This window comes from Anas platyrhynchos, chromosome 1 (genome assembly GCF_047663525.1).
Source record: "Anas platyrhynchos isolate ZD024472 breed Pekin duck chromosome 1, IASCAAS_PekinDuck_T2T, whole genome shotgun sequence".
In the NCBI taxonomy this organism is placed as follows: domain Eukaryota; kingdom Metazoa; phylum Chordata; class Aves; order Anseriformes; family Anatidae; genus Anas; species Anas platyrhynchos.
Window position 1 is genome coordinate 64,508,299 of NC_092587.1, and position 23,584 is coordinate 64,531,882.

General features: G+C 45.6%; 1 protein-coding gene across 5 annotated transcripts in view; it reads right to left on the reverse strand.

Moving 5' to 3' along the window:
- The window catches only part of CACNA2D4 (calcium voltage-gated channel auxiliary subunit alpha2delta 4), a 108,919-nt gene that overhangs the window by 59,206 nt on the left and 26,129 nt on the right, over positions 1 to 23,584 (reverse strand). For all 5 annotated transcript variants that reach the window (XM_072039791.1, XM_072039794.1, XM_072039789.1 and 2 more), the window contains 14 exons: positions 23,217 to 23,330; positions 22,110 to 22,188; positions 20,108 to 20,241; positions 17,410 to 17,487; positions 16,256 to 16,336; positions 14,040 to 14,114; positions 12,551 to 12,637; positions 9,150 to 9,221; positions 5,458 to 5,519; positions 4,900 to 4,967; positions 4,716 to 4,761; positions 3,151 to 3,248; positions 1,462 to 1,555; positions 489 to 584 (listed from right to left, as the gene is read on the reverse strand). In XM_072039791.1, the coding sequence (XP_071895892.1) occupies positions 489 to 584; positions 1,462 to 1,555; positions 3,151 to 3,248; positions 4,716 to 4,761; positions 4,900 to 4,967; positions 5,458 to 5,519; positions 9,150 to 9,221; positions 12,551 to 12,637; positions 14,040 to 14,114; positions 16,256 to 16,336; positions 17,410 to 17,487; positions 20,108 to 20,241; positions 22,110 to 22,188; positions 23,217 to 23,330 (1,184 nt within the window). The remainder of the gene's footprint in view (positions 1 to 488; positions 585 to 1,461; positions 1,556 to 3,150; positions 3,249 to 4,715; positions 4,762 to 4,899; positions 4,968 to 5,457; positions 5,520 to 9,149; positions 9,222 to 12,550; positions 12,638 to 14,039; positions 14,115 to 16,255; positions 16,337 to 17,409; positions 17,488 to 20,107; positions 20,242 to 22,109; positions 22,189 to 23,216; positions 23,331 to 23,584) is intronic.

The following is a 23,584-nucleotide window of genomic DNA, read 5'->3' on the forward strand; positions in this document are numbered from 1 at the left end:
TGTCAGTCACATCACTTAATGCATCACTGGAAGGCACTGGGATGCTATGATGGGAGCAGTGTAAGAGTCAGAACAGAATAAAACTGGGAGAGAGGAACTGAGACAGAAAGATCAAACCCAGCCAAGCTGGAACATCACCGGGCCGCTGGAGTGCAGAGCCTTTACACTGCAAAATGGTCCTGGGGGTATAGAGTAATTGTGGACATTTCCTCTCTAAGATGACAGAATTTGGGGCATAATCAAAGTTTTCCATTTTACAGTGAAATTAACGTACTTTGGGACAGTGTTTCAGGAAAAAAATCAAGAGGACCAGAGAAACATAAAAGGCCCTTACCCTGCCTGCATAAATCAGCACCCATCCCACCAGGGTCTTGCTCCTTTACTTTCTATTTCTGCGTCCCCAAATAAATTTCTAAGCCTGGTGTTAATTTCATGGTGCCCCTTCAGAGACGCTGAGAGAAATCCCTTAATGCAGAGTAGGGACTTACCTGTTGGAAAGTTTCTCAGAGCCCACATACAGAGCACTCCTCATGAGTCCAGCTCGAGTGCCCAGAAATGCCATCTCGACCCCTGCCTCAGTCTCCCTGTGGAAAAGAAATATACAAGCAGAAGCAAACAGTTCTCAGAAGAGCCATCTTTCTGCCTGAGTGATGACTTTAGGCTTAGACCTGTGCCTAGATTGACACCTTTGAAATTTTCTCATTGCATTCTTTTGAAAGGAGGATGTAAGCTGTTGTCTTCCTGCTAGCCCTGCTCTAGGCTGCCTGTACGTAGGTTGAAGCGAGGAAAAAGGACTGCAGAGAGAGAATATCTGTCTTAAACAAGCACAGGATGGGCAGGGTAACAGACTGGCTCTGTAGATTGATTTGGATGTGTCTTGCTGGAATTATCAAGGGCACAGATGGGAGAGCTACATGGTAGAGAGCCTGCTGCAGTGTTGTGGTATGGCACAACCTTAAAATAAGAGGTGTGTGTTGGTGTTGGCTGTGTAAGGGTGTGTGCACTGGTATTGGGGTATCCTAGCACAATTGCTCCTGGTTCAAGCTCCATCAGTAGCAGGGTTACTGGTAACTGAAACAGGGACAAGAGTCCCATAGCCACACATCTGTGTAAGTTGCATGTTGTCTGCTGAAAGCAGATCTTTGTTCACTGAATCACTGCTGGCCTCCAGTGGAATTCAAACATGAATGGCATTAATATTCTGTTACCAAGAAAAACCCTCACCAAACTTACGTGAGAAGGCCCAACCTGCGGGAGTCCACTCCTGAGAGATGCTTTTTGAGCTATTTGTAAAGCTATTGAGCTATTTCTAACAGCCCTTTAAGCTGTTTCTAAAGTTTCTTTTATACTTTGAAAGAATCTGTGACTCTTTCAGGCATAATGTAAGCCCATAGCATCTGGATATGCAGGTTCAATGAGGTTCAATGGTGTTTTACCCATATTTGCTTCTCATACACTTACAAGGACATATTGAGGGCTAGTGTTGTCCAGTAGGCTTCCATGGGTGCAGTGACCACGGCATCAAACAGCACTTCCTGGACCAGCTCCTCATCACCTAAGGAGGAAGGGGAACAAGAATCAGGAGAGGAAGACATGTGCCCCTCTAGATGCCTTAGATATGGAGCATCTGCCTGGCCCAGGGCACTGGAGCTACATGGCACAAAAAGAGACCTCCCCTTGCAGCGCAGAGAACATGACCTGACACCCTGATGGAGAAAAGCAAAAGAAGAGCTGTAACAAACAGCTAAGATCATAACAATGGTTCCCCTGCAAGCTCAGAGGAAGGATTTAGGTTTGAAAGTGTCAGCAAATGAGAGGCTTTCGATTGAAGTTACTCATCAGACTTTTTCTCTGGCCTTCTCCTTGATTGAACAGTCTATCCATAGCCATAGCCTCAGATCCCTGCCTTGACTTTTCTTCTGGGTGCCCCATAGTGAGGACACCAGCTACCCTGTTCCACTCAAGGAGCTTTCTTCAAAGCCCCTCATGACTTCTTGATGGCCTCTACTCTGTTTACCTTTCTCGAGATACCATCCCGTGCTAAATGGCATACTCAAAACTCCCACTTACTCAACCTGCTTCTTTTCTATACCACCCTGTTCAACAGCAGATCTTTCCTTCCTCAGGCCCTGTATGCCTAGGATGTGTCCTAATCCTATTTCTTTTTTTCCCCACTTAAAATCTGCAAGGTTCTCCTACTCAACTCTCCCAAAACTTCCTTTCTCCTTCCTGTCTTCTTCAACCACTACATCTCTTTTCAGTCTTTTCAAAGCTCAGCCAGGAGGGGTCTGTTCACATGGTATAATAGAGAAGCAATTATCGGATTACATTTGTTTTTAGTTTTAAGAGATCCAAATCCTTGTGTCAGAGGTTTCTGAAGCATTATACACAAAATCTTGGTTCAGCACTTGGCACAGCTAAGAAGGCTGAAGCCATGGAGAGTGAGGTGAGCCGAAGGACATCCTAAGGCTAAATTCCTGCAGGGAGCTCCCATGGACAGCTGCCCACCTCTGCCCCTCAGCAGAGGTCCCACTCAGCTGCTCGTGTGCCTACACTTCACCTGGAGAGCAGGACCTGCTACAAGGAGTGAGGAGGGAGGATAATCATTCTGCTTTCAGAATCAATCAGCTTTTTTTTTTTTTTTTTTCCCAAAAAAATCAATTACCGATCGTCTTTGGAAAACAGAATTAATAACCTTTTTCTGAAAGACTCCATCTGTCTACACGGCACAGTGCAGCCCACGGAGGATGCTGGCTGGGGCCCTGGGGAGCAGAATAGTGACGGCAGCTTTCTGGCTCCTCCTGCCAGCCTCTAGCCCAGCTGGTCGGTCTGTCTCAAGCATGGTGTGCAGCCCCCACCACACCCCACTCAAGCCTTTCGTCCGTCACTATTTCCTGTGCTGAGACCTTCAGTGAAGTTAAGTTATGTGACAGCTTTGAAATTAAATAAAAAAAATCCTCTGCTGGAGACAAGGAGGTGGATCCTCAGCTCATTTCCACCTGTGAATTCAGCTGGGCTAGAGTTCAGCCCTGCCTGTGGGAGCAGCTGCCAGGGGAGCTCAGTCTGACACCAATCAGTTTCTCACAGTCCCTGCTTGCCCGTGAGGTTACAGAAAACCCCAGCAGGGCCCTTCTGATGGCCAGGACTTACATTCCAGGTCAGGTTCCTCTCCCGTGAGGAAACGGATCACAGCCTCCAGCTGGCTGAGCTTACGGTGGTCGGGATCAATGTCCGTGATGCAGTAAATCCTGGTGGGGAGGGGAGAAGAAGCCCCAAAGGGCAAAAAGAATCACAGTCAGATAAATGCTCCACGACAATAACAACTGCAAACAAAAATACAGCGAGAAAGCTTGGGCTGCAAAGATTTTGCTGTAGCTGCATGCCACGGCCACACAAAGCCTAACAATGTGGCTCTGAGTCAACCCTACCAATAAAACCAAACATTAATTAATGGGACTGCTGCACTTAGTAGGGCTGCTGGTGTGTTCTCCAGCTGAAGTTCACAATGCAGCGTGGTTAGCAGTCCCAAATCCTTCCTGCAAGGTCATTTATATTATACACCGAGTAGTGTGTGTACCTGTGTATCTCTACACAATAACGTGATGGAGAGACCTGAAAAGCAGGGGGCTGCATGCAGTGTGAGTAACATTGGTTTGGGAGTGGAAAAAAGGAGGCAGAGAAGCCATGTGAGATGAGGAATGAGCTTGCAGTGTGATACGGTGTCAGCAAAAGCTTTCCCAATGGGACACAGCTGTAGGACACGGTTCGGGGAGAAATGGGAGAATGTTTTTCAAGTGTGGGTCTCTGTATGATAAAATAAACCAGCCTTCTAATCCTGCTTCAGGTTTGACTGCTTCACTGTCAGGACAAGGGAGAGGAAGGGGTTATGAGAGAGAATTACATCTCATTAATGGACTGAAAGGAATGATTTATGAGCAAGGCCGAAGAGTAATGAATATGTAAAATGTGGTAAGCTGACACCCCAAGCTAGGAGTAGAAGAAGGAGAAGTCACTGCATGTGTCTCAAATGCTCTGCCTATGAAACTTGACAGTGTAATGAGAGGTGTGAAGGGCTGTGGGGCTTCTAGAATATAGTTATTTTGGCTTTGGTACAGGCTGGGTTCATGTGCCTGAGTGTAACTGAATGTTGGGTTCATGAAAATCCCAAACCTCACAGCAATAAATGGAAAGTGCCATGCTTTACCCTGTTTCATGTCCAAACCAAGCAAAACCATAAATTATGCATGCTCTTGAAACAGCGGTCATAAATCACCCCCACGTTCACTAGAAATTAGGTCTAGGCTCAGTTCAGAGGAATGCCAACCAAAAATAAGCTCGGATTTTAAAACATGGTTCAGTGTCTCGCTAACCTTGCTACAAAATGCACTGACAGGTCTGACATACTGCGGGTTTTACAACACGAGGAAGAACAAAACGAGTTTGGGTACAGAAGACTGAGAATAAATCTCAGGAGATGTTTCCTGCTGGGGACATCCCAGGCCTTGGTGGGATCTCCCAAGGGAAGAGATGGAACTGAGTTCTGGAGGCACCGCTATCGTACCCTGAGGCCATCAGCTCTCTCCAGGTGCAGTCCCTGAACAGCACAGCTTTTCCTCTGGGCCACTGAGTGTGGTGAACTTGAGCAAAGCTGCTGGGAACTTTGCCAGAAGCTCATGACAAAGTCCAGCGTCTTTGACACGATTTCCTCCACTTACCATTCATTCGCTAAAGACAGGTCTGGCTGGAGCAGGTCGTGCAAACCTGAAATCAGATCATACGCTGAGTATTCAATTAGGTAGCAGACAGACAGATACAGGCTGGGAGGGAGAAGGGAAGCAGTAAGTTTCAGAGCAGCTACCTTGTCCTTTGGGACAGCGGGGCTGTTCCAGAGCCACCTACCTTCCTCCACAGAAGTGTTCCCCAGCAGAATGTACTCCCCGTGCCCCCTGGACAGCACGACCCCCAGGCTGCGGGCAGGAGGAGAAACAGAGGGCTTGTCAGCAAGGCGGGGTGTAATCCCAAAACGTGACACTGCATTCCCTGCAGTGACAACCCCTAAAGGTGTTAATTCCCTCCACAGCTATTAAAGAAAAGAACAGCATCGAAAGAGGATCAAGTGAGATCTGACTGCAGCACAGGAGGCTGAGGAACCTGTCTGTAGGGCTGTGAGACGTTTCTGGGGACAACATTTTTGGCCAAAGATGTAAAGCTCAAATCAACAATAACATATATCAAATCTATGACAATTTCAAAACATTTTGGATGTGGGAAAAAAAAAAAAGTTTAGCTAGATTTTTTTATCATTTTCAGTTTATGGGATTACGGGAACAAAGCAATCAGTTATTCACACTGCTCTACTCATGAGTCACGTTTTATGACCATTTTAAAGACCAATCTCCCACCCCTAATGGCAGGCTTCTGATGCATTGTGTTGGTGACGTGTGAGCCCGTGCTCACCTGAAGGGTGTGCCACTGATGTCCGTGAAGAAATAATCATTGGTGAGGAAGAGAACTCGCTTCTGGAATGAGAGAAAGAATGAGAGAGTGAGAGACCAGCTGACAGACCCAGGTAACAGTGGTGATGGTGACCTGGGATCCACAACCCCAGGGTTAAGCAGAAGCAGGTGATCATCACCAATACTTTGCACCCCTCTAGGACTGTCCAGAGGCAGGGATGAACATGTGGTATTCAGCGTATCCAGCAACTCGTGACTTTCAGGGTCCAGGCAGCCACCCTGTGTTTCCATCTAGGTCTCCAGTTCAACCTTTCTTTTCTCTAGAGGTGAGCTGGCAGGAGAGGCAGGATGGACACCCACTGCATCAGTGGGCAGCTGGGGACAGCTCTCGCCACTCCTGTGGGAAATGCTGAGATTCCTGACACTTCCCTTCATGCCAAACGGGGACAAAACATTAACATATTCCAATTTTGTTAAAAAAACAAACAAAAAAAAAAAAAAAAAACACCAGCAAAAGAAACAATTTACATTTTCAAATGAAACAAAAGTGCTGATTCAAATCCAAGACATTTTGATTCACACAAAAATATTTGTTTCAGACTGACATTTCAACTCGAGACATTTCAGATTTTTGAAAGCTGCTTCAGAACCTCAGCTGCTTGCCAGACTGGCCTTTTCCTGTAGGAAAGTGTTGATTTCAGTGGAACTCTTTTCCAAAGGAGAAAAGTTGTTGGAAAATTTTTATTCAACCCTTATGGCAGTATATGAACCCTAATATGTTTAAAATCCCAGCCCCAGCCTGAAAACGAGGTGAGAGGATGTGTGTGGGAGACAGGGAGTGAATACAGAAAGCTCACTGTTCCCCGGGGAAAGCTGCACCTCCTCGGGCCATGCAGCTGCAGAAGAGGTGCGATGCACAAAGGGCAAAGCCAGCGCCAGCTCTGCAGCGTGCCCTGAGTTAGTGCACATGGCAGATGGGAGAAGGAGATGGGGTTATTTTTTGGTGAGGAGGTGGCAGGCAGCTCAGCCCCTTCTCTCCCTTCTTGCTCCCTGCATGGCAAGTGCGTACTGCAACACAACTGGAGCAGCGGGGGCTGAGGCTTGTGGGAGGCAGGCAGAGCTCTCTTTCTGCAGGATCGGGGAAAGCACAGCCTCCCCAGGACAGCTGTAGGCATCACCGCTCACCCATGGGAAGGGGGAGCAGCAGAGCACCCCTGGGCCAAGCAGGGCCGAGGACAGCCAGGCAGGACTGAGCCATGTGTAGGTCAAGTGCCCGCATTGTGGCTGTTTGAGGCAATCACTCCTGACTAGTGGCCTTATCACTGGTTTGCCACAGGCCTACCATTTGTCCCCTCGCAGAAAGCAAAAGCAGGCTTTGCCACCAGATTTCTCCAACGACTGCCCTTTGTCTTTGGACCTTATTTTCCCTCCTGCATCTCACTCCGCTCTCAATACCTCCCCGAGATCAACCTGTGGAATTTCTTTTAAGTGGCTGACAGAATAATTCCTATCCGCTTCACTCAGCCCTTCGCTCTGCTGACTGCCTCATCCTCTCTGTTTGCAGGCTCTGTCAGCAATTTCTTTGTTTCGGCTGCTGCTCTGCTTCATCATCTACCACAGCACTGGTGGGAATTGCTACGTTTTGCTTTGTGTCCCTGCTCCGCATGTATTCAGATAATAGTAAAATGGTGACTTGCTCAGTTTCAGTCTCCTATTATGCTTCATAAAGCTTGCAGACTAAAACAGGTAATATCTCTTACCAAGGCCACTTTTTGTTGTCTTTTTTTTTTTTTTTTTTCCTGGGTAGGGGAACAGAAAGATATCCCTAAAATACTGAACTAAAAAGCCACCTTTGAATGACTCAGAAGGTACGTTATTGAGGGTGCACAGAGAAAAGAGGTTAAGTTAGAGCAATAAGCAATCTAGACTTACAAAGAATAGATCTTGCTGGAAAACCCTGATTGCTTTTCTGACAGCATAACAAAGATAATGGATGAAGGGAATAAGGGACATGCAATGTATTTGGGTTTATATAAAGCACTTGAAGCAGCTTTTCATGAAATTTTATTCTAAAGACTTAATTAATGTGGACTTAAATAAAATGTGAAGTGAACCAACTGCAGTACTGTAGCCAGAAAGAAGCAGTAAACAACAGTGCATCAGGAGAAAAAGATCTCTTGAGAGGAACAGGCAGACTGTATCTTAGGAGCCATTATGTACAGTGATCTGTAAGATAAAATAAATCACTGTTTCTCTGTGTACTGAGAAAAAGTTCCAACAGCCCAAAATATTAGAAAGATGGGACAAAAAGAAGTAAGATTTGGGTTGAAAAAAAAAAAAAAAGGAAAAAAGGCAACTGGAAAAAATAGCTAAAAAACATGGAAACTGGGGGGTTGGAACTACGTGATGGGGGATCAGAACCAGATATCTTTAAGATCCCTTCCAACCAAGCCATTCTGTGATTCTGTGAACCAGAGGCAGTAATTCAGGGTCAACTGTGTGATGGAGAAAAATTTGAAGGGAGAGCAGAAAAGAAGTTTGGGGCTTCCTGTTCAGAAATATCCTACTGCAGAGAAATGAAGCTCTCTACAGAGTAACAGGGAAACTGTGCTCAAACAATTCAGTGAAGCTCTGGTACTTGGGTAAAAGAAATGATACAAGACACAAAGGGAATAGAAGTAATTGCTGAACTGATTGGACTGAAACGTGTGTAAGTATTTCAAATGCAGCTGTTGGGGAAGGGCAAATCCATTGACAGTTGATAGTTATAAACACCAAAAATAGAGACAGATAATTTAGTTATAAGGTCTAGCAATGCAACCATCCAGGGGAAACAGAGGGGTGTCTTCACTGGAAAAGAGCATAATCTCAGCAATGGCTGAGTGCTTGCTTTATTGGAATTGCATGGGAGCAGCTCAGCCAGCCTGATGGCTGAAAAAAAGCCTGTCTACAAAAGATGGAAAAATTTCCTCAAATTTGGAAGACTTCTGGGCAGTTAAACTTGCAGGACTCTGGAATACTTCCTAAGAGGAAATGATGGAAGCCAAATTCTTTGGGAGAATTAAATAAACCCGAATGAAAAAGTAGCAGTGAACCTAAATGTACAAGTCCATTTTGCACTGATTCCAAGGCAAGATGTATAACCCTACATTAGAGCTGGTAGGGAACCTTCAGAAGTCTCCATTTCACTAGGAGTTTTCAGAAGATGCTTGTAAATATTTGCGTAGAAATTTAATATCAGACTTGGATAAAGAAAATCTCATTCTGACAGGGTGAAGAACAGTTTTCTTGAGTGCTTTTGGGTAAGGAAAGGGAGTCGAAAAAAAGCCTCCAAACCTCTTTCTGTCTAGATCAGCTCAACATGTCTTCCCCTCCTCTAAACTCTTGAAGATCTCCGATTCATTTCACAGCCCTATAAACAATGTACAAGATGATTTTTTGGCTTTGCCTGGACAGAGCAGGGAGCTGTGAGGCGTTTCCAGCACCTTTGCACAGACGGAATGCCGGTAGGTATAAAGAGCACTTCTAACGACGTTCTATTTTATGCCTTTAGCACATGTGTTATATATGCGGTGAAACAATAAAATCCTCACACTCTGAAATGCTGAGCATTAAAACCACATCCTTCATGGTTCTTCAGCATCCATTTCCCCTCCCTTCCCTCCACGTGACCCGAGCCTGATAATTTCTTACCCCCTTATCCACAGGGACCTTCACATCCATAGAGAGGTAGCCCGTTTCTCCATTGATCATGGCAGTTCTCAGCTGCAGAGGTGAACGAGATCAACATTAGCATCTCTGGGCAGAGCAGGACAGGAATTAATAGAGCTGCTTGACATTAATATACAGGGGCTGTGACAGGAAAGAGTGACTGTCATTTTTTTTTTTTTCTCTTCACAGCTTTCTTGCTTCTTTTAAACTGAAAACCTGTTCTCAGTGGTCAGGATCCTTGTTCAGTCGGTAACACGGAATAATAATGGCTTATGCTGAAAGCTTGTTGATATGTCTTTTGAGCTAAAGGAAAGGACCTGGAAGCTATGAAACTGACAGTCCACATTTCAGACTTCACCATTTGGCAGCCAGCAAGTCATTAGCACTGTGCTCCAAGAGCCTGAAAGAAGAGACACCTGAGAAACCCGCTGGCTCCCCCAGACCGAGTACAAAGCTCTTTGGCATCTTTTAAAACTGATTTATAAATTATAGGCTGCATTCAGCACCACTTCTGAGTTCAGCAAAGCAGCTGTTTAACACAGCAAAGCAAGGCTGTGTGATAGCCAGGGAGGCAGTGAGAAGACCACTTCATTCAATTCAGGTTCCAAAGGCAAAATGTAATTTTCACAGTGACTCCCAGCCTCTTGCAAGAAAGAGCCAGGAAATTTTTCCATAAGTGCAGAGGGTTTGACTTCAGGTCCAGCCTGCCAGAGCATATCAGCCTATTGCTTCAGCCTGGATAGAAAAAAAGGTGGGAAGTAGCTTATTCATTCACACAAATTGCTTCCGTACTTCCAGAGACAAGCTTCCATTCAGGTGCTGGCCAGACTCAACTGCAGTTGCTTTACAAGGCCACAGCTCTATTTATTATGGCTGTTTGATGTGGGTTATTTACAGACCTAGAATATAAAGCCTGTGTTTTCCAAGGCCCATGTCTTGGAAATCAAAACACTGCCTGGTTCTGTAACTCCTTTCTTGCTAAGAGAGTTTGACCTCCTGCCAGAGCCACGGCATGCTCTGTTCTGGCCTGACAGCCTGCGGCAATTTCTCTGGGTTCTGGGTTTAGTTCGGTTATTGCTGTTTCATCCAGATCTTCTCGAATGCCAGCCGTCTTTCCTTGCCCCACGAGGCAGTGGAGAAGTAAACCAGAGGATATGAGATCTCCTTGGATCTCCTCAGCTCCAGCGCCAGGCCTGTGCCCAGTGCTGAGGTGACAGTGTCTGTAGGTCAGTGGCACAGCCCAAGCTTGCTGCTTCTTCCTCGACAGCTTCTCCTGCATGGAGAACTCAATCAGCCACAGTCCTGGTGTCTGGGAGTCCCTGTAATGCTCAGTCCTCATTACACAGGACACTCCTGGCAGCGGTCGGCCTTCACTTTGACAAATGTGTAGCTGAATTTGGATGGAGGGGTTGTTTGCTGCTGACTCCTTTCCCCTGTCTACTGATGTGGTTTCAAACCAGCTCAGACATACGGTTTACCTGGGAGCTCTCATAACATCTAGGTGTTTGGCCACTCAGTCTCAACTTCTTTGCAGGCTAATTTCTTCTTCAGATGTTCTGTCAAGGCTGCAGAAACTTGTTCGGGTGGCAGCTTCCAGACTGCTGGGCAGGACCCCACAATCCCTGGTCCCTTCACGCTAAGAATAGCCCCGTGTAACTTTAAAAGCAACCCCAAACTTCCTTGCTGCCCAGCTGCAAATAGCACTGTTGTACATGAATTTCTGTTTTACAGACAGTGCCGTGTTCCCTCCCTTTTTCTTTCCAGCAGCTGGCTGTATTACACATCATTAGCACTTGGGCATATTTTTCCAGTCTGATTTTGCTGCTTATCAGTGTTGCTGAGATTATACTGCAACTGATGTTGAGTCTGTCATTGATCTAATACCATAGCTGCAAATCTGAGTGTTGAAACGTTGGCATCTTTCTGCTGCAGTGGGTGTATCTTGAGAGACTCTCAACTTGCTGAAGTCACACTGCAGATATCAGTGACTGCAACCTTTCTTTCTTCTGGAAGATGCAGTACAGGAACACAAAGTGGCTTTGTTTTGTATGCCTCTTTTGATGTATAGTTTCACTCTGGATAGTTTTATTCTGATTGCCTAAGGGCAGAAACCTTACGCTGAATCATATCTGCATTCAGGTATCAATGTTTTTTGTTTTTTTTTTTTTTTAATGTTGTAAAATAGCAAACTGTAGAGAGGAATATCTCTAAAAGCATCTTCAGTGGCAGAGCTGCTAGAAGACATTAGTAAACCCATAAAAAGACATAGATAACCCGTCAAGATCACTGCATGTAAAATCTCTTATTTTTGTCTTACTTTCCGTGTCTCACACACAGTCCCGTTGTGTTTTCTTTCCCAGTCTGCCACCCTTCCACTTGCTGAGTTCTGCCGGTGAGACCCTTTCTGCTTGCCCTGTGCTTGCAGCAGTAGCTGCTGTAATCCTCTTGCTGGACACTTCGCTTGTCCCACCTGTTTGTGTGATATCTATAGCATCAGATCCCTTTATCTCAGCAGTCTCCCCTGTAATCCAGAAACATGTCCCACAGCTAATTCTATCTTACTCCAAATTAATTTCTTACCATAGCATCTTAAGTAGCTATTCTCTCCTAATTCTTCTGAGTAAAAGAAAGCCAGCTACAGAGGAACCTCTCTGCCTTCTCGTTGTATCTGGGTACCCAGTTCTGAAACACTGCAACATGCAGCTGTTGGGGTGCACACTGTTTCTTGCTTACTACTTTTTAATAATTTTGCTTGAGAGAGTAAAAAAGGGATTTTCTAGCCATTTCCCTGTCTGCTATTGTTTTCACTGCTTCCAAAGATATGCAATAAGGTGTTTTCTGGAAAACTGTTTTTCTCAGGTGTTTATGTTCCTTATGCTTTTTGTCTATTACCAGAAGTGACCGCAAAGCTTAGTCTCTTTTGGAACTGCACTTTCTTTCTTGCTGCAGATCTCATTAGTTGAGCGGTTTCAGCTCTATCTCACATACTACACAGATGGGCAACATCATGGGATGCCTCCATACTCCTGAGCTGTTTTGGCTTTGTGTTAAGCTATGTGCAGAGGTGCAGCTGCCAGCACCGGCATGTGGGCCAGGTACAGACAGACCAGCTCCCTGGAGCATCCTCCGACTGCTTCTTTCCTCCTGCCAGCACTTTCTCTCCCTGTTCCATTGGAAGGAAAACTTGTACAGAGAAGGAAGGCAAGCACTTTGTAGGTGAGCATCAGTCTTGTCCTCTTGTAGACTACCAGTCTCTCTTAGTCAAGGTACAGTTCTGCACAGAAAAAACAGGAGTGCCCTTTCCTTCCCCCTCATTCCATGCAGGCAACACAGTAACCGAAAGAAGGGGCTACAAAAGTCTAAATTCACTTCCTGATACTCACTATTTCATCCTGGTCTTCCCATTCCACTTCTGAGAGATCTACACTGTTGTAGTTTGGCTTAGGCTTCAGTTTCTTTCCTTCTTTATACTGGCATTTATTAAAAAAAAAAAAAAAAAGAGAGAGAGAGAGAGAGAGAAAATAGGGAAAAGAAAAACACCCCAGTAAGTGGTAGATAACTTTTTATACTAATCCTTTAAGAAGTTAATATTAATTTATAATTTGAAAAACATGCATTTTTCAGTCTCATGTATTCTCTGACTGGGAAGGCAGTGTTTGAGTGCAGGTACCTTCTCAGTCCCATGCCACATATCTCTGTATGCAAACAGTGCAAAGCTGGGAGAGTTCAAGTGGGAAAGGTTGTTTCAGGAGCAAGGGACAAGCAGGAACATAGGTGAACTTGCAGGTAAAAGCTACAGCCTGGTTTGCGAGAATATTCAGCTAAATAGATCGGTACAATATGCTTACCTCCAGGAAATATTTTTTTTTCCCCACAGCTAAGAGTGTAATCCCATTAACACTATAATACCAGCAGGAGATCTTTCCTGATGGGAATTAAGCTTTAGCTTCGCTGACAAAAAAGTAGGCTTTTCACCTCAGGTTAACTGATGGAAGAGAGCTATTTCCCTCTAATCTTACTGGTGAAGAAAAAGGTGTGAAGTAGACTAAGAGAGGCCAATTTCAGGTGGAGGATAAAGCAAGGACCTTGCCTAGCTTTGCTTTGCCTCATCCTGGCAACATGATGTGAAAGTTCTCCTCACATAGTGAAGTAACTACCCAAGTCTGAGGTCTCTCTGTGCAAAGCTGCCTTTATGAAGACAGCTGGTGTGAAGCCCTTGTGGCGGCAATTCCTCTTGCCAGTAACCACATTAACACCTATAAGCTGTGCGCATGGAGATTTGTGCAGACAGGCACGTGTATGAAACAGAAAACGTATTGCATGCCCGGGTAAGAAAGCCTGTAGTGTGTTTGCAGATATGTGCAGGCTGGAGTTCCAGGTGGCACCATGAAGGAGAAACGCCCTTGTGTCCACTCTGACCCTCAAGTATTTGCAGCACATTGGTCCCTAAATTGTTTCTGACATCCCATGTTACCAGGATTTGTGTTACTCCACCTTGCTAGCCTCAAATTCCCCAAATTTCCAATGCTACAGCTGCTGGGCAGCTTCTAGTGGGGAGATACCCATGCTGAACCTTCCTGTAGGAGATGTGCCTGAGTGAGGGGATTTGGTTCTCCAGTGGAGCCTTGCATGCATGTGCCCACAGTACAGCAAGTGCCCAGAAATACAGCACCCACATACAGAGAAGGCAGGCGGGGTACCTCCTGCTTCACACACATGTATACATAATATGCACCTATGGGTGTGGCATTGATTTCTCTGGCCCTCATATTCCTAGGGCCCATATATCAACAAAACATGAGAAATCAGGATCGTCCCTGAAAGCTGGCGTTCCCAAGTCAGCAAGGATTCCCAATTTACTGTTACACGTACCAGAGGACGGAGGTCTGGGTGAGAAAGGATGTAGCCGTTGTTGGTGTTCAGAAAGGCGTAGCCGTGGACACCCAGCTGGAGGAAGAGAATAATTAGCTCTGCTTTAGCTAGAAGCACCGCTGTGTAGTGGCTGCTGCTGATACCCTGGCCTCATCAATATTCAACAGGATTTTCTTTTTAAAGATATCGACCAGCAGAAAACAGGCTCCATCCCAACCCTTTTATCCCTGCATTTCTGGCTGCTTGGAGAAGACTGGCTGTGCTCGGGTGCACACAGGGATGGGCAGGTAGCCCATCTCTGCACACAGGCAGGGAAAGACACCCTCTTAGAGCCTGACCAGCCTCCTTAGCAAATACCACCAAGAGATTTCCATGAGAGCAATTATTCAGATCAAACCCATACATAATACAAATTCCAGCTAAAGCCTGAGTTGCTGAAAACTCATGGATAGTCCGTGCTTGCCAAAATATGGGGTGTCTCAAGGAAAACAAGAATGGTGAAGTTTTCTATCTTCAAAAAAACGTAGCAACTTTATATTCCTATAGAAACAATCCTGGAGGGATAACAACAGGGAAGCAGGGAGGTAAGTCTTTCACAGTCCGCCTGCACTTTTTTGGAGGGAATGAATTACATATCACACGTATGCCAGATCAAAACTCTGGACTTTATATGAAACATTTTTTTTTTTTTTTTTTTTTTTTTTTTTTTTTTTTTTTGCAATCACATAGAGCTCAACTCAGTGTGGCAGAATGAATCCAAGGCATTGGATCAGGACTATGGCAAACTTCCTTGTTGGCCTATTAAAGATGAAATTTCCCAGCCCAATAAGTGGGATCATAAATGTATGAGCTCTCAAGGGCTTTGGAACCAGTCCTTTGTAGCACATATGCCAAAGGATTCAAGCTGAGAATATGAGGTTTATGAACCGGTCTGGAACTGAAAGAGCTTCTGGGAAGTCATGTCCTGCCTCTGATGTAAATAAATCCTTCAAATAATTTTCTCTTCTTCCATGGCACTACTTGGAGGAAAGGACAGTGTCCCTTCTTGGCTCAGAATAAAACTTATTGTGACATGTGGCTTTTGAGTGACACAGGGGAAGGAAGATGAAAAGGGATTACTAGTATTCTGCAGAAAATAAACGTGTATAAGAATTGAAGCTCCTAGACAAGACTTCCCCACACCTAAACCAGCTAGCTTTTGCCTGCTGAGCACTTTGCACCCTGATGCTCTCGGTTCCTGGGTTGCCTGAAGGGCCATTTTCAGCAGCTACATGCAAATAGTCTGCAAATCCTGAATCCAGATCTGTAAGCACCGCGCAGATGCATAGCTTCTGACAGCACTTCCAGTCCTGCAGGTCTCTAGTGACCAGGTTTTGGACAACTGCCTAACTGGTAGCTGTTGTCTAATAGTTATTTAAGAGAAACTGAAAACTTGAAATGATGGCTCAAACTGCCTGATAACTTTGGCAATCCTCAGATGTGCTTGGTCTCCTGGTATGGAGAAAGATTGAGCAAAAGGTCACTGCACACAACTAACAGCAGAAACCAAACTAAACAGTGCATCTCTGGGGTGTTTTCCTATGGAGGAACATGAACATACATGTATATATATTAAGATATATTGATTACAGAGCTACAAGTAACTGTTGGACTAAATTCTGGACAGCAAATACACTGTCTAGGTACAGCAACAATGAGTGAGAGCCAACCTCCTGTACACTGTCCTGCCAAGAAGTCTTCATGCTGATGTGGAGAAAAAGACCTTCTGATACGGCAGAACAGTTTGGTCTCTGAAATGAATTCAGTACTGTTTTTCTGCCAAGAATATTGACAGTGAAACTTGTTTATTTTTTGCCAGCTGGTACGGCAGCTGTTGTCCACTGGGAACTGGCAATAAAACATTACTTCTTCTGAGACAGGCTATCAGATCCATATCATCTCTGAAGGATCCAAGCTGGTGACCACAACGGTGCAAAGACTCCGTGACCAGTGGTGAATCCACTGGATCATCCAGTCCTTGTGTTTCTGAAACAGACTAAGCCTTTCTAGTGGTGAATGATTTTATATGTATTATATGCACCACCACATCCAACTGCTCCTGCTTTATGCTCATACTTCTTCCTACAGGAGGAGGAATGATTTTTCAGAATCATGCCCGTGGAAGAGTGCCTAGTGACTTTGCTGTGTACAATAAAATTACCTTATCTCAGTCTTACCTTATACCGTGGAGCAAGTTTTAACAACTCCCTCAGGGGCACGTCAGAGCCCACCACACCCAGCAGTATGCCGTGAGATCTCTTGAAAACAAAGGAAAACCCATTTTCAGAAGCAAAACTTCAGTAGCATTCTGCCTGAATACACACTGTTGCCTTCCTACTGACCTTTCTTCTGTTCTCTCTAAGCTTATGCACATTCATTCAAAGCCAAATAACATACTGTTTGTGGAGAGAAGTATTTCTACTACTCAATACTAGTCTGCATTTTTGGTAATGATTCAGAAGTAATATAAAATGACTGGCAACATGATTTGATGGCAAAAATCTGCATTCAGTGTGTGTAAATAACAAAAAGGACAAGGCAAGCATGCAAAGAAATTTAGCAAGCAATTGCTCACAGGACCTAGATGAAGACCTCATACAGCAATGGTGAGGTAGCAGATGCCATTTTAAAATGATGCTGAGAAGCTAGAAATGGTACAGAAAAGACTGTCTAAAGGGTTTCAAAATGCCCTTAACAAAGACACCAAATTTTTTCAACCGTTTTATCTTATCAAAAGAAAGACAGGTTTGACTGTATTGCAGTGTAGAAGATGCTTCCCAGGAGAAAATACTAGGGTTTTTAATCCATCAGAGAAAGTCATTATGATGGGAAAGTGAAGCCAGACAGACTCAAAGTGGAATTTGGGCACCAGTTTTTAACAGGGAGTGAGAAACCACAATGGAGAGCTCAAGGCTGGATGCCTTTCTTCAATGACACTTTTGCCAAACACAGGTTATTGGGCTCATGAAGGACTGTCTATATGAAATGTAGAGGTCTGCAATAAAATGTACAGACTAGACAAGGTAATGATCCCTTCCAGCCTGAAACTTTATGGGTCTGTGAATTAGGCTGGGTTTGAAAATGGAAGGGATAAAAACAGGGAGAAGTGTCATATTTAAGAGGTATTTGGAAGAAATAGCATTCAGAGGAAATGGCAGGCTATCATTTCAACAGACAAGTTATCATCTGCACATCCTGTCCAAAGTCTGCCATGGTCCCTGAAGGCCAGGCGGTCTGTCAGAGGTGCGCTGGCTCTAAAACCCCACAGAGGTCTGCAGCAGCCCTCCAGCTCTGCTGGCGGGAGGCAGAGCAAAGCCCACGTAGCACTCACCGTCTCGTTCTTCTTGCTGAAGACCGGCATAGCCACCGTTGTCATGAGCAACAGACTTTGAGCCTGAGATGCAAAGAGCTGCCACAGAACAAGGAGCCGTGTGTTAGCAGGTGCAATACGGCAGATAACCCGAATGAGAGGCGCTGGAATTCCCAAGGAGCCCAGATGTTGGGTACAAGCAGACACCTCCTCGCCTCCCACGCCCCTCCGAAAACAGATGGCAGCACTTTTCAGTACTCTGTATCCAAGAGGCTCGTGGGATGGATGCTTGCTCATGTGGGGTGATGAGGATGGGCTGAAAGCCAGCGAAATGTGTTGAGAACCTGTAGAAATGGTGGCACCACGTATACCCACCATGAGCAGGAGACATTAAAGAGCTGTTTTGAGGAGGAGTCAGTAATGGGTGTGTAGACATGGGTGCTTATGCAACAAGTGTAAAAACCACCAACACATGGAGCACAGAATGAAGAAAAACAACACAAATATGAGCAAAATCACAAACAGCATATTCTATATTGCAGACACATGAATAGCACGAATGAGAAACAGCACAGGCAAATATTTAAAGGGCACAAATACACACACAGCCTGCTTATATAAACTTGTCACTCAGGCATCTAAGCATAGGAAAGACGGAGGCAAAATCATGATACAAACAGGTACAACACAGTGAGCTGTCTCTACAGCAGACACAGGACATGCACATGCAGTGGGGTAGCAGAGGCTCCCAGTACTGCAGATGCTCTAAAAACACACGAGAAAGGAGGTAAAACAGGCAAGACACATGCACAGAAGTCTCCCAGATCTGCCTAGCACTAAAAAATGGTTTATTCCCTCAATGCCAGTAGCATCTCCCTTCCATTTCTCCTTTGGTCAAGTAAGCAGCAAGGCCAGAACTGGCCACTATCTCCATTCGTGTGCATGCTAGGAGCCATAAAGCAGCCTGCCAATGATCCATGCTGTTGCCTGATGGAGATTCGAGCCTGGTATCTTGAGTTATTGGTCTGGATGCTTCTGAGTGGAAAATTCCCATTCACAGCAACACTCCTGCTAACACACACCAAGTAACTGTGTCCAGCACTTACCAGACACGTGGAAGAAGAAATCCAGTGAGCTAAGCTACTGCACAACACAGACACCCCTACTTTGGACCCACAGCACAGCTCTCCAGTACATCCAGCACTGCCTGTCCTCTTGCTGGTGTAAGAGGGCTCCTTGAGAGCTGCAGCCCCCCGCCCCCCGATGTACAGGCCAGCTGTGGCTGTGAGCGCTTGCACCAACACACCGACTGGCACAAGGGGAACGGCACGCTCACAAGACACAGGGGAGCAGTTACCTCCTCGGACTGTGGCAGCTAGTGAGAGACACGGATGAACAGACGAATGAGTACATGAATGGAGGAATGAATCAAAGACGGGGAGGTGGGAGTGGAGGAAGAGAATGGCAAGCCAAGCCAAGAAGAAATGCAGCAAAAAAAGTGCAACAAACAAATCCCTGCTGCTGCCTTGGTAAATGTAGCACCCCACACCAGTGCCAGGGATGGCATGTTTACTACTGGAGTAAACTTGCTGGGGAGCTGGCAGCATTTCTGGAGGTTGTGCTTAGCACACTCAGTACCATTTTCCACCTCTTCCTTGGGACCACTCCTGCAGCAGAAGGCAACCCTGCATCACCCTCACAGAGCCAGTGTGCCATGACTGCAGCCCCAATGGTCAGCCACAGCACAGAGGTTGGGGGCAGCCTCTTCACACCAGAGTCTCCTGAAAATATTATTCCCTCCCCTAGGAAAGCATACAAAGTGTCAAGGTTTGTTTCTGGAGTAGGGGAACCTGACTTCTGGTCAGCTCTGTCACAATTACATGGAAATCTGTCTGTGGCGAAGATGCCAGCATACATTTCTGCAGTGTAAAAAGGGATGGAGATGAAGATTGAGGAGCATCTTCTATCTGGGGAAGTGCAGGGGAAAGCACCTTCAGCGATGATCTCCTTTGTCCTTCCCATTGTTTCTTTGAATTTCAAAGCTGCCTTGGCAATAAAACACCACGATGGCACTAGTTTGTGGTCCCAATGCCTGAAGTCTTCCCTTAGGCCAGGCAGGGGGCACTGGGAGCCCTGACTCCCTGGTCCCATTTCCCTCCCAGGAGGCAGCATGTGCCCTTTACACAGGGGCTCTGCAGGGGGTGACCTTGCATCCTGCTAGCCCAAGGAATGAGGGAGTGATAAACTGAGACCTTATCTCTGACCGGCACTGTGCAGTTAGCTGCTGGGCTGAGGGAAATACATCTCTGTGACCCATATCCTGAGCCGTAAATAGTCCTTTGTGTGAATAATCCTTTAGAAGGTTAGCCACCTTTCGCAAGAGCGCTGCTTAAGTCATGCTGTGTCTGTGTGATTAGTCCTGGGCTCCTGGGTCACTGCAGGTCCAGACCTGAGCCTACATATATCTAAACTCAAGGAGCAAGCAGAAGAGAAATATTGCCTGTCTCAGCACAGCCAGAGACCAGTAATTTCTATCAATCAACCAGGTTTTACGTAAATGTCAGGACTTCATTTAGGTTCTGACACACATAAGACATTGAGATGGGAAGCTGGAGCAAGTTATATGCCTACTATACGAGCTGAATGCCTAAGACCTTTGCCAGTTTGGCTCACAGGCCCTCCTGTTTGCTGGCTACAGACTTGTGCTGTGGGTTCTTACCGCACTGTCCATGTAGGCCTCAGTCCAAATAATGTCATGGTCGTGGTTGATGACCATGGGACGGCTGAGCACGTGCAGGTACTCCATCACGTTCTCCTGGACGTCTGCCAGCGTGGAGATCTGAGTGTAGTAGCCTTCATGGAGAAACAGAGCTGTGAGTCACTCTTCTGACATATCTCCCATATTTATAAATGTCTGCACAAAGTCAGAAAATGGGGTGCCAAAGCCTGCATCTGCACAGACAGTTTAGTCTACTTTACAAAAAGTGCCCTGATATGCTTTGTATCCACACTTTTCTGTGGATACAACTTTCTGTGGAAGCCTAGAGTTTCAAAACACTATCTCTGTTCTTCTCAGGACACTGGACCAATGCTCAAGACCAGAGTCTCGATATAATCACAATCATGACACATAGGTGTAAAAGGCTGGTTTAGGTCTTAGGCAAAAATATCCACTAACCAGGCTGCCTATGGTCCCAAAATCCAAACATATGCAAAGTATTCTACCAGGCTGCCTGCTTTCCCTGTCCAACTTCTCTTCCAGAGTTAACAGTACAACAAGGAGTACAATGGAAGAATGTCTTCAAGTTATCAAAGGACTGTCAACAATAGCTGCCTAACTGGTAAGAAATGTTAAAACAATGCAATATCCCAAGGACTCTTGTCCTGCTTCTCACCAGATGGATCTGATTGGTTGCACTTGTAGCACTGAGTATGCCAGATACATGGAAAAATTATGTTATCACTAGGAAATCACTGCCATGTGAAAAGACTCATGATTTGATAAGCCTTGTGATGTGGAAACATTTTGTGTGCTTGAAAATGAGGACTACAAGAGCTATAAAATGTGTTGAAACAGAAGAGCCAAAATCAGTGAGCCTTCCTTGGAGATCAAGTTTGCTAAGTGAGAATTCAAGTGCTAAGAGCATATTTTGTGTTCTCAAGGAGAATCCATTCTCACATTTTATGGTGAAACAACAGCACCATGAAATCCCTGTCTCTAATGTTATAGCTGCATGTTCTATCTGAAATCCAAGTTTTTGTTTCATCTAATAAAAAATAAAAACGTTACATGTGATTCATAGCACTAACAGATGAACCTTGGACATCCCCAGCTCATGTACACACGGGCCAGCAATTCTTGTCTGTCGCATATTTTCAGTAGCAAATGTACCAATGCCTTTCATAGTCTGCTGGAGACACTGCTGAGATGGAGAGACAATACTCCTAGCTAATCAACCCCCAGCTTCTGTCTCCCTTTCCTTTCCCTGTTGAAGAAGGATACTGACGTAGGAAGCATTGCAGATTGCTGTCCATCTACAGATACACCAAGGCCAAGTCATGCCCAGACAGGGAAGACTCTTTTCTCCCCCTCTTCTTTCACCTTTGTGGATTCTAATAGGGCTAACTGGACTTTCTAACTGGCCCCAAATGCATAAGGATGATTCACTTACTCTGAATGGACTTTCCTATTCATGCTGGCTACAGAGGATATTGGTTTGGGGGCAGGATTAACAAGCTGTCCTGGTACCTCGGTGAAACCACTGGCACAAAAAGAATTTGGCAGGGGTACAGGGGTTAACCCACAGACATTGTGAAAAATGCTGTAAAACCCTTAAAAAAGATGTTTGTTTTACATCTCAGCCAAAAGACATCAGGTTTGCTGACAGAGGTTTAGACAGCTTGTCAAAAGCCAGCAACCGGGACACAATAAGCACAGGGTCTTAGGTGGACCACAGCCAGCATGGATCTCAGTCACAGTGTCCCTTGGCACAAAGACAGGAAAATGTGGTGGCTCAGCACTAAGGACTTGTGTTAGTTGGACACAGGCACACTCCACGCAGACTAGCAGGGGCTGCTTTTTCCCTAAGACATCTTCCAGCTGAGGGAAGCTATGCAGAAATGGGCCCCAGCTATGGTGGGGAAGCCTTGGAGGGGCCCAGGGCCCCGTGGCTGAGGCCCACAAGTGACGTGAGTGATTGGGGCTGATGCCAATAGCGCACCTTTGTTGTTGCAGGCGATCCATTTCACGTTGGGGGCAAAAGTGACCTCCCGTCCGATGAGGTAAGTGAAAACCCGGACCTGGGAACAAGAATGCAAAGGTAGCCTCAGCAGGCCGCCACGTTTGACACCCTGCCATGTGCTGGTGGTGCAGGGCAAGAGCTCTGCCTTCACGCAGAGATGGAAGCTTCTTGCTCCATTTGTTTTGCATTTTCTGGGCTGGAGCTTCATTTCCAATTACAATAAGCTCGGAAAGCCAAGTAGCACCCGGGATCATCTGCATAATAAGCCAGGACTGCAAATTCTGTTTGATTTTATGATAGCAGCTCTGCCAGGCACTCAGCAACCACATGCAGAGAGGTTTATAGCTCACAGGAATCCTTCACCCAGGGGAACAGCTGGCCACGTGAATCATTTAAAGCAAGTTTCACCGTTTCTCGTGTTTGACCAACAACAAAGGAGTGAATCCTGAAATAAACAGCTCCAACAGCCCTGTGCTCTGGTCTTTCAGCAGGCTGCTTCTCTCCCTTTGTGCATTGCTGTTAGCTAGGATGAAGTAAACAAATAAATCAGGAAGGCTTAGGATGAGCCTGGTCTATCCCACTTTCACAGTCTGCTCTGTAAATACAAGCCTGTAACCGCAGACCTCAAAGCAGATAGGGCTGGAAGGTACCTGGAGAGATTCTGTGGCATTCCCCTGCCCACCATAAGGATTGGTAATAGCCAAACCTTTCCCAGACAGGACCAATTACACACAGTCCTGGAGGGGATTAAAATTCTTTGCAGAAGTATTTTGGTTTTGTTTTAAAATACTCAGTTCAGTCTTTATAATCTTATCAGAAGAACGCTTTGCTTGCCCACTCCTGTGGCAAATGACGTGTATGAAAAACAACCTGCCCTGACCTACAGGTACCCATTTGTGATCCCAGCACCACTAAAATCACTGCAGCAGGCTCCTGCCTGGCTGCTTTTTATTGTGTTTACAGCAGGATGCACGCGGGTGCTGGATGCTCAGCTCTGCCCAGCATCCTGGCTCACCCTCTTCTACTCCCAGCATAGCAGGGTAGCATCTTTCCTCGCCCTTTCTATTTGTCACTTCCCAGACAAACCTTCCGATCTGGCCAGTTGTACTTTTCAAACACAGCTTCATAATCCTCCACGGCTCCGTCTGTGATCAGCATGATGGCTTGGTTACACAAGCCTCCTTGACCGGCGTCTCTGAACTGCAAGCAGAGTGGAAGAGCATTAGTTATCTCAGCACAGGCCCCTTCTGTGTCACTGCAGTACATTTATTCATGATGGGCCGGATCCCGACTTCCTCTTGCAAATCTCATGCTGTGTTCAGAAAGAGCTCTGCTTGAAAAAGGACAGTGTTTCGATGCTGCATATATTATTATTTTTTTATTATTATTTCTACAGCCCTTCCTAGCACACGTGGACACAGGAGGCTTTACAAAAATAAAATAAGAAAAAAGAG